This window comes from Rhipicephalus sanguineus, chromosome 10 (genome assembly GCF_013339695.2).
Source record: "Rhipicephalus sanguineus isolate Rsan-2018 chromosome 10, BIME_Rsan_1.4, whole genome shotgun sequence".
NCBI lineage: Eukaryota > Metazoa > Arthropoda > Arachnida > Ixodida > Ixodidae > Rhipicephalus > Rhipicephalus sanguineus.
This window is the reverse complement of record NC_051185.1, coordinates 23,144,546-23,155,006: the sequence shown is the minus strand read 5'-3', so window position 1 is coordinate 23,155,006 and position 10,461 is coordinate 23,144,546. Positions and strand designations below refer to the sequence as shown.

General features: G+C 44.3%; 1 protein-coding gene across 1 annotated transcript; it reads right to left on the bottom strand.

The window, feature by feature from the left end:
- Positions 1-847: 847 nt before the first annotated feature.
- On the bottom strand, positions 848-10,173 carry LOC119407248 (transcriptional repressor CTCF-like). Its single transcript, XM_049420021.1, has 3 exons — positions 10,059-10,173; positions 8,372-8,638; positions 848-1,203 (listed from the first exon to the last, which is right to left on the bottom strand). Exons 1-3 carry the CDS (start codon positions 10,171-10,173, stop codon positions 848-850), a joined length of 738 nt encoding a protein of 245 aa, XP_049275978.1.
- Between the last annotated feature and the right edge of the window lie 288 nt (positions 10,174-10,461).

The window sequence follows — 10,461 nt, the reverse complement described above, 5'->3', positions numbered from 1 at the left end:
TCACAACTGTCACATCGAAACGAGACGCCCCTGAAAATATGTTGCGCCCAAAGCATCTGACACAGTAACAGTTATATCAGGGGCGTAGCCAGAAATTTTTTTCGGAAGGGTGTTCAGCCACCCTTTATGCATATTTTTGTGTGCATGTATGTATGTATGTGTGTATGTATGTGTGTGTGTGTGTGTGTGTGTGTGTGTGTGTGTGTGTGTGTGTGTGTGTGTGTGTGTGTGTGTGTGTGTGTGTGTGTGTGTGTGTGTGTGTGTGTGTGTGTGTGTGTATATGCAAAATCGAAAATTTTTTCAGCAAGTTATACCACATCAGCCTAGTAAACACAACTTCATCCACAGTAGCGCTTATTCACTCAGGTCTTTTTAGTACCCGCCATAATGGTCTAGTGGTTATAGTGCTCGACTGCTGATCCTACGGTCGCAGGATCGAATCCCGGACACAGTGACCGCATTTCGATGAAGACGAAATGCCAGAGGCCCGCGTACTTAGATTTAGGTGCACGCTAAAGAACCCCAGGTGGTCAAAATTTCCGGCGACCTCCACTATGGCGTCCTTCATAATCATATCATGGTTTTCGGACGTAAAACCTCAACTACTATTACAGGTCCCTTTAGTAAACGACCGAAAGCATTTTTTTTTAGTTATACCCACCTTACATAGCATACAAGTCCCGCTTTGATACTATGAAGACACATAACCAGCACATACTTTGGACTTTGATATGCAGGCATGCATTGAAAACAAGCTGCCAAAGCGCGCTGCGGACCAAGATGCAGTCGAACGAGACGTCGAGAGTACGTGGAGACGCGTAGAAGTTGCTAGATCGCGGTTCGCGAGTCACGGAGCCTGCTTGAAAAATGTGTGGCACCGCTCGTGCAACTTGAGGCCTTGCAGCTTGTTGAAGCGTTTTAGGCAGAGCTTGCACTGGTAGTGCTGCATTCTGTGTTCCTCCACGTGCTTGAGCATGTCCTCCTTCTGGTCAAAGGTCATCGGGCATAAGTTGCAGGCGAACGGTTTCTCGCCTACATGGACTGCTGCCTGATGACATTTGAACTGCCATGCTTTGCTTGTTGCATAAGGGCAGAGCCCGCATTGGTACTGCAGCATCTGCGACGGCATTGGACTCGTCGGCGGCGATGGCGGTTCGCGCTTTACGGCTGCAGCTGCCGCGGCCTCACTACTGGGTTCATCAGCTGCGAAACGAGAGAACGTCATGAATAAGACAGGAGGCGATTTTTTTTCCAGCAATAATGCAACACGCTTTCTTTTTGTATGAAGCAAAGTTGGCCAAGACAAATTACAGCAGACTAGTGTTAAACGGAACCTGAAGGGACCAGGAAAACATAGTAAACTCTCCCTAAACGGAAATCTCTTAAATAGAACTGCTGCTTAAATAGAACAGCTCCTTCTAATAGAATCGGTTTTGTACTTTAATTCAGCAACCCTGTTCCTCTCTCAGTAAACGGAACACCTGTTAAACGGAACCTATTTTCCAGGTCCCTTTGGGTTCCATTTAACAAGTCTACTGTACGTTCCATTGAGCAGGATTACCATTTACTGAGAGATGAACAGTAGTGCAGAATTCAGGTATGAAACCAATCACATTAGAAACAACTGTTTCCTTTAAGCAGCAACTTTGTTTAAGAAATTTCCGTTTACGCAGAGTCTACTGCGCTTATAGTACTGAAGGAAATAACACAAACACTGCAAAATAAATGTCGTGCGACATCAGTTGTGTTAAAAAAATGGAGTAAATGGCTAAAGGAAAAACAAGCAAACAAACACACAAACAAAATCCTTGAGAAAACAAAAACATTCAAAAAAAAGAAAAGAAAGAAGGATGAAAGGTTCTAACTCAACACCCCGTAAAAACTCAAAAACTTGCTGTTCTCGAGATTTGAGAATGTGTTTCTGTATACTAACCAAGCACATGCATTGGAAACAATTGCAGGCTGTGAGAATATTACAAATTATTTATTTATTCTACAACTGAAACCAGTGGTCTATAGATGATTTTACGTAAGACGCATAGACACCACCACATTGGGCTGTTAAACAAATGTTTTCTTAGTTTTGTATATCACAACGTGAATATATATATATGGTCACGAAACGTCAAATGCACCAGCCCGACTATTCTTTCACCTATGCATCTACTGTAGCACTGTTCACTTAGTTGTTAGAGATACAAAACATCAAGGCTACAGGCAAATATGGCAGCACCGAAACACATCTGCAAACTGTTCTACAGCCAGCGTAACTGAAGGACACCGAAAAACATGTACAGACATAGAAATGAAAGAACTAAACAAACAGACAATAAACACATTGGCAGATCAGAGAGAGTAACATTACCCACGGTAGTGCCAACAACATTCCTGTCCGAATTCCAAGCGGCTTTCAATCAGCAAAAGGAGCTTCAATACATGTAAGAGCTGCAGAATACTTTATTCCAGCAAGCCACTCCAAACATTGAAGAACATATTTCTTTCGTGCAGTATAAAGCTTTGTCTTGCTCCACCTTTCACAATGAAATGCACAGCACCAAACAAAAGACAGTATATGCGTATAACAGTCACGTAAGAAACATGTTACTGAGAGTTTGCACACCTGCGCTGTGAAACACGACAACTTGGTTCAAGCGCCAAAAGTGCAGAACAATGTTTCTGACCTTTTTGCATGATTGCTAAAGCCAGCAGCTATGATGAAAACACATTTATACATACTGAACATGACAAAAAAAAAATTTATGTACAAGATCTGTATTAAATGTGAGTGAACTTCACAAATCAGTTCTGCAGAAGCCCATAAAGTTGAGGGAGATTCGTCAAAGAGAAAGAAGTGTCGATCACTAAACTGTCGCACCAAGCTATAGTCAAGTACAACTTAAGAAGTCCGGAAAGGCCCAGCCTGGATTACCAAAGCGCGGCAGCTGACTGCCTCCATGACTAAATAAAAGTCTTGCTCAAGCACTCGACAATGTTCCCTGACCGAGAGGTCACCAGTTGTCCCTCTCGTGATGTCAGTGTGGAGTGCACGCCCATAGGTACAGGCTTGTATGCATGAAGAGGGTATGCCACAGACTTCTAAAGTTGCACCCGACTACATAAAGAAACCACCCCGCCAATTTCACCCAAATGTGAGAAGCCGGCTTTGTGTGAATTAATATATCGTGAATGAATATTCTGTAAATAAGGAGTGCCAGGGATACACGACTCTCCCCGCTGAGAACTCACTTGTGTGCACATTTCACAAGAAATTTTGCATGTTGCAGTGCCCATAGCTTTGCATCACATTTGGATGCACCGTACTACAGTATACGACTGTATTGTCAAAGTGAGGTAAATCAGAAGCATGTGCCGTCTTTGGCTGTGATAGGAAAATAAAAGTGAATACCTCGGGAAGCAAAAAAAAAAAAAAAAGAAGAAAAGTGGCACGAAAGCGAAACCTCGTGTGTGCAACGTTTCACCGTTTCATTGCAGCTAGGAACGTTGAAACAGTGAGATAGCTGAACTGAATAAAATTAGAGGGAAATCATTGTTCAAATACAGAATATTTAGCAAGTTCTAAAGAAAACTAAACAAAGTTTCTGTACAGTGTGTTTGGTATGAAAGGGCTCAATTACAGTTATTTGATACATGCATATAATGCGTTCGCACTTGGACCTCCGATCAAACTGAGAAGCTTGCATACAATAAACAGTGGTTTTCAAATATCCGGTGCACAGCGACGACTGTAATATATTAAGAACATCACCGGATGCATGTATAGAGTGTTGTGTTCAATGGAGAATGCAAATGCAGTTATTAATTCAAAAGCCTGTCACCAGGCCCCATTGAAAATGCTGGTTAATCATCGGAAGTTTTAAGGTGCCCGTGCAACATCCTTCATTGTTACAGAGAATTTCTTTTCGAGCATCATCAAACAGCTTCAAGTGGCACCGACTCTACCCTTGGTATCAACGCATGATCGTTCTGCTATGGTAGCATGGGTTTATCTTATTTAGCAGTGATAGAGATTTGGCGCATACATTGATCATACTTTCATCTGGCTATAGCAACAGCGTTACAATGTTTGAAAATGACTGTGTCACGGCCAAATGTAATTAGCCGCAGCAATACTTTACAAGCCCTTTGTGCTATTCATTCAAAAGTTTATTAGTTTCTGGAAAAGTCTTGATATTTGGAACTCTCCATAATTGAGTGTTTTCAGAGGCTCCCGTCGAGTCTGTATCATCGATCAAGGAATGTAACATACATCCGAGTTTGAGCTACATCCCTTTAAGATTGCAACAGCGAAGGACAAGGGGGTCAATTGAAGCATTTGTGAGTGGAGCACTTGAAGTGTCCGTTAAAACACTCTCAATCTACATAAACACTGATCCGAAAACTGCAACAGCAAACAGCTGTTCACAAAGCCATCGGGCGATCCAGTGGATTTGAACATTCAAAGAAATGTCCCAATGTAAGCAATTGCAATGTATGAACCATGAAATGGGTTCAATTCTTTTGTATAAACATGTACACCATGGCTTACCCTGTGCTACCAGTCAAGCAAACTACATATCACAGCAAATTTCACGCAGAGCAACCAACGTGGGGACAAAATGAGAACAAAATCGACAAAAAACAGCCGCCAAGTCAATTTCAATTACCAGCATGCAGTTTCTGTATGCCAACATGGTAAGGAGACAGTAGTAGCTTGAAGACAACGTTTCTTTGAATTTCATGCCGTAAAGCTTCTGTACAAGCAGTAACGTCTACTGGATCAAAATGCAACCCACTACCTTCACGTCGAGCATTCGGATCGCGCGTAACTTGCTGAAAGCTAGCAGCACCGTAGCTCTGGAAATAACCTGCTAGTTCCTGCCACCTATAGCCTAACATGTAGTTAGCACTATGTTCATCTCCCAAACAACACTAACACTTCCTCTCGTCATGAACAAGAATTAGCGCAGCTTCCACTAGGTTGCACAAGGCTGGGCAACTGCAGAGCTGGTGGGCACCTAACTGGTCCTGGCTTGGCTAGGCTTTTACCCTCTGTCCTCTCTTTTTCCTGGCTATGCTCACTCTCTTTTTTTTTAACTCTTTTTTTGTGTCTATTTCTTGCTATCTCTTTCTCTCTTTGTCTATTCCTTCCTGTCTTTCCTTTTCTCTCTTTTTTTGCCTATCTTTCTATGTCTTTCTTTCTCTCTCTCTGTGTAGTCCTTCTCTCAATTTCAATCTTTTCTCTCTTTCTTCCCTTTCTATCTGTTTCTCTTTCTCTGTACTCGTTCTCCCCTCCTCCTCCCCTCAACTTCTCTTTCCCACCGCCTTGCTAGACTATACTATACTATACAAGGCTATGCTATACTCTACTAGCGTGCCTGGATAGCCAAGTGGTTACGATGCTGGCCTTCGGATCGTGGGTACGCAGGCTCGAATCCCACCTCGCCAAGAAATTTCTTTGCCAGGAATTTCTCTCTTTCTTTCTTCCTCTCTCTCTTTCCCTCTTTTTCTGTACTCAATCTCTTGCCCAACAGAGTTATTGCATCCCACGCAGGACAAATCGGCGCACGTGTTCTGTAGGCAAAGCAGAAGAGGAAGGAGAGGATGAAGATGAAGAAAAGGACGAAGAAAGCATGTGCCGGTTCATGATGATGATAATTTCCAATCTACGACACATGGCAAACCTTGATCATAGCAGCCCTGCTGTAAGAAACATGTAATGCGTGACCGGTTTAAGACTCAACTCGGCAAGCTCAGCTTTCACGTGTCGAACAAACTGGCCAGAAGTATTCACAGCCGCTGTTTAATGAACGATGTTTCAGGACCGGCATACTAGACACCCGAAATGTCAATCAAAGGCCAACGACAGCGAAATTTCACATTGTGCGAGGTGTAATTGCAATGACACTGAATCTGCACAGAAAGCTCGGTGCAAAAATTTTGTGCATGAAATGCAAAGACACACACCACGAACCACCAGCAGAAATTTACACTTTCCGTATCGAAGCCAGCAAAAAGGTGCTGCTGTTACAGCTTGTTTGATGTGACATAGTACCGAGAGTTAGCCTGACCATAACCAGCATGCTCGCCGACTTGTCTGGAGATGCAATATGCTGTGTTCAAACTGCAGTTTCAAAGATGTATTCGCATATTTTAAGGACAGAGAATACAACCTACACACTGCGTAATGTGCCGGGCGATTCTGGGACAGACATCGCATCCGCCTAATCACATCAGTAAATGTGCCCATTTGCTCCACGTGCTTGTTAGCACGTGTGACACAAAATGTCACAGAAAAAATCTCTTGAACACGGAGTGCCGCTGGAACCAACGTTTCGACAAGTGGACTTCTCTTCTCCAAGGCAGCAACTGTCTACCTTGTGTATGTTTGTATGTTGTTTGTGTGTGTTGTGTATGTTTTGTAGAGGGTATGAAGCATACACACGCTAAGGCAGGCAGTTACAGCCTTGAAGAAGACAAGTCCACTTGTCAAAACGTTTGCTCCAGTGACACCCACGTTCAAGGATTTTTCATCGCTTGGAGCTTCCATCTTCCACTGATCTGCCTTATTTGGATTTACACGATGTCACATACCACACGTGCGACTAAGGTCCCTTGTCACACATGGGACACACGTTACATGTGTCAGTGAGCAGTCAACTACCGGCACCTAATGGTGTCAAGAATAGGAAGGAGCCATGGTTTTCACTTGCGGCTGCAAGGCCATCGGTCGAGAGAATCATCGATGAGCTTAGCGGAAGTAAGAGGCAGTGCAATAAGTTCCAGTCGATCAATGAATCAATAGCCTATTGTTTTCACTACGAGCACGTCATCTCGATGACTGACACGTGACAATCTGAACGCTGTCAACTAAAAAGCAATTTTGTTGCTGGGTTTACAGCTTTGCCACGGTAACGTTAGCGACAAGCTTCAGCAGCTCAAGTGTGATTCTGTTGCAACTGGCCTTCTCCCGACTTGTTGACAATCCTAGCCATTTTTTGAACCCAATATGCTGCATGACCAGTTAACCACTATCTTTACAGCTCAGCTGCAAAAACATTGATGACGTCCACAACTTATTTTCAACAAGTTGCATTCAAGTGTGACTTCATCACAATTGGCTTTTAAGTCCCAGCTTGCTTGCCAACCACAATCACTTCATCACAGAAGAACTTAGGTGTACAGACAAGGACAAAAGAAAATCACACAGCACAAATGCCGACTCTCGAGTGAATGTTTGCACTGTGGCAGAACTGGCCAGCACATGGCCAGGAATGGCAGCACCACCATCCATCAGTCTGGGACATGTGCAGGCTTACGCGAAAGGTAACGGTTGAAGGATGACCCTTCATCTCAATGCAAGGTAGCCAAAGGCAGGCTTAAGCAAGCACACGCGGCGGCTGCGTTTTCGATGGAGGCGAAAATGTTTGAGGCCCGTGTAGTACGTTAGATTTAAGTGCACGTTAAAGAACCCCAGGTGGTCGAAATTTCCGGAGCCCTCCACTACAGCATCCCTCATAATCATATCGTGGTTTTGGGACGTTAAACTCCAGATATTATTATTAAGCATGCACTCCCACTATATGGATATTCGAAACTTCAACCAGAAGATGAGTTTCTTCATTCTTATGCCCGCGTATAAGTGTGCAATCATCAGACTCCGGTGCATATTTACGACAACAGTCAATGAAGAGAGTTGGGGCTCGGCATATCAAAAGCAGAAGTGCATGCGTAAGTCAGCTTTAAATTACCTTGCACAAAGTAGAAAGGTCAGGCTTAAAAAGTTATCTTTTGCGTAGGCCCGCACGAGTACCAGATTGATGGGTAGCAATGCCATTCCTGAGGGCATGCATGGAAGTTTCGTGCCTGCCCTCTTTTACACCGCAGTGCAACTTTTCTTAGTCGATAGCTGATATTTACATCATCTGTTTTCCTTCTATTGTGTCCTTGGTCTTTCATTTTGTAATGGTTTTAACAGCACTATAAGGACAATCAAAGACGAGAAGACGGCACATATGCACATGCATCTTCTCATCTTCTGTTGTCCTTGTTACAACGCAGTTGAAGCCATTACAAAATGAATGCACACCAACTAGCCCAACTTGGTGCTCTACTGTCCTTGTCTGCATGGCTAGCTTTTCTGCAATGAGTCCCAACGAACGATAGCTCACCTTGAGTCATTCCACAATCACTTCTTTCACTAACATGCTATACGACAAGTGACACAATCACAATGACCTCCAACCACGTCACGCCGCTTGCTCAAAGCCAGCACCAGCATCACAAGTCTCCAAATGTCTCGCCAGGCGTTGACTCCGTGTGAAGCGCGCCGGGCACCAGCTGCACGCAAACGGCCTTTCGCCTGTGTGCCGACGCATGTGGGTCTTGACGCTCTGCTTGGCGGTGAAACGCGCCTGGCAGATGGGGCAGTAGTAACGGCGCTCGCCGGTGTGCGTCACCTGGTGCCGCTTGATCCGATAGATGTCGGGCGCCGTGTACATGCACCGGTTGCACCGCCACACGCCCGACACCCTCGACCACGGAGGCAATGGGAGCCTCCGAACGTCCGACGTCGAGTCGTCGGACGCCTCGGCCTCGACACTCCACAAGCCTTGATCCACCGGCCAGGCCTCTGTTACCACTGGAAAAGACAAGACAAGGTCCTCTGCTCACAAAGGCCTTGCTTAGTTTTCAGGCTAGGTTTTGATTATGTGATGACTGAAAGAATTGCGAGAAAGACAGACGGACAGAGGTTAATGGGACAAAGTGCCTGTCTGTCTGTCTGTTGTAATTCTTTCAATCAGCGTATAAACAAAATTTTTAGATTAACCAACTAGCCAACGTCATTGTGCCTTACTGTCTTCAAATCTATAGCTTGTCACCTTCAAGATTCATTGAAGTGTGAAGCAGTGTGAATACCCATTGGTCTGCTAAATGCCCAGCTTCAATTATTAATTCGTAGTTTTGTGCAATCAAGATTACAAAAGGAAACTTGCACTGCGATCGTGGGATTATGAGCACTAGTATGTGGATATTAATGGATATCACAAATATTTCTGTTATAACCTAGTTGGGTTTCTTTACATCATGACAGTGTTCAGAACAAGGAAACTGCTCCCAGCACTGTGTTTCAGCATTGGAGAATAGCAGCAACAAGAACAAAAAAAAGCATATTTTAACTGTGATTACACCGACGAGTGCCGCTTTTAAAATCCTGGGAAATGCTATTGCCTCCCGCGCATCCCGTATACCATTGCGTTAAATACAATAAATATTTTAACTGAATTTCGTTATTTAGAGAACATACTGCTATCATGGCACAACTTCAAAGCGCTAAAAAACAGGGACAAACGAAAAAGAGTGGACACGACGAGCGCTAACTTGAAACTGAAATTTATTACAAGAAAGATTGGAAAAAGGTAAACCCTATTAGATGGCGCACATGCGTGCACACTTGCGCAGACTGCTCAGAAAAGCCCAAGAAAAACACCACTAAATCACTTTGGTATGATGCCAGATTTCTGCAGTAGATTAAATTCGCATTCCAACAGACTCAGTGAAGGCTGGCTGACACACCCGTCGCCTTTCTCTTTAATCAGATAGGCTTCGACTATCTCCCTTGTTAGTTTATTATCGTGTCTGAAAATTACTGAAGTGTCAGATAAACCAGGTTCGCATCCGCAATCACGGCAATGCATCGCCAGATGCGAATAGGCCGTTCCTTTGAGGGAGCTGTGGTGCTCTCTAAGCCTAACATTCAGGCATCGGCCCGACTGTCCAACATAGCACCGTCCACACGGGAAAGGAATGTGGTACACAGCCCCCTGTTTACAGGGCACAAACTGCAAGCCATGTTTCACCTTGCATCGATTACTTTTGGCACGCTCCTTAGTGCCAAGGCGTTTCTGCAAAGCAGGACATATAGCACTTAGCTTGTTCTTTGCAGAAAAAACGACATCAACGTCGTGCCGGGCGGCCACTTTCTTCAAGCGGTCTAAATCCGTGAAAATACGGAATAATCACAGAGGGCCGTTGATTGAGTGGCTCATTCGCCTGCTTACCTTTGCCTTCCAACTTGGCTAACCTGAGAGCCTTCTGGGCAGCGGAGGCAATCACTGAATTAGGATACCCCGCGCTTCGCAACTTGTGAACCTGGTTCTGAACACTCTGTTGCATGAGGTGCTCGCAGGATCTGTCAACGGCGGATCGTACACAAGACAGAGCGATGCCATTTTTGATGAGTTTAGAATGCGAGGAATTAAAATTCAGCAGACTTTTTATGGACCGGGGAAGATACATCCAGCATATGTGGGAGTCATGGAAAGAAATTTGCAAGTCAAGGTACTGAATCAAGTTATCCTGTGGCATCTCAAATGTAAAGTTCAGTCCCAGTCCTTGCTCCTTAAATAGCTTCAGGACATTCACAACACTGCCGTTGAAATTGTCGCTATTTACAAACACCAG

What these genes read in the sequence shown, in the direction of transcription:
- LOC119407248 (XM_049420021.1), bottom strand. Translation starts at nt 10,173, where the DNA reads ATGCAACAGAGTGTTCAGAACCAGGTTCACAAGTTGCGAAGCGCGGGG. An exon ending in AGCCAAGTTGGAAGGCAAAG is followed by an intron (nt 8,639 to 10,058) that starts GTAAGCAGGCGA and finishes TGTCTTTTCCAG; the next exon opens with TGGTAACAGAGGCCTGGCCG. An exon ending in GAGCGTCAAGACCCACATGC is followed by an intron (nt 1,204 to 8,371) that starts GTCGGCACACAG and finishes CTCGTTTCGCAG; the next exon opens with CTGATGAACCCAGTAGTGAG.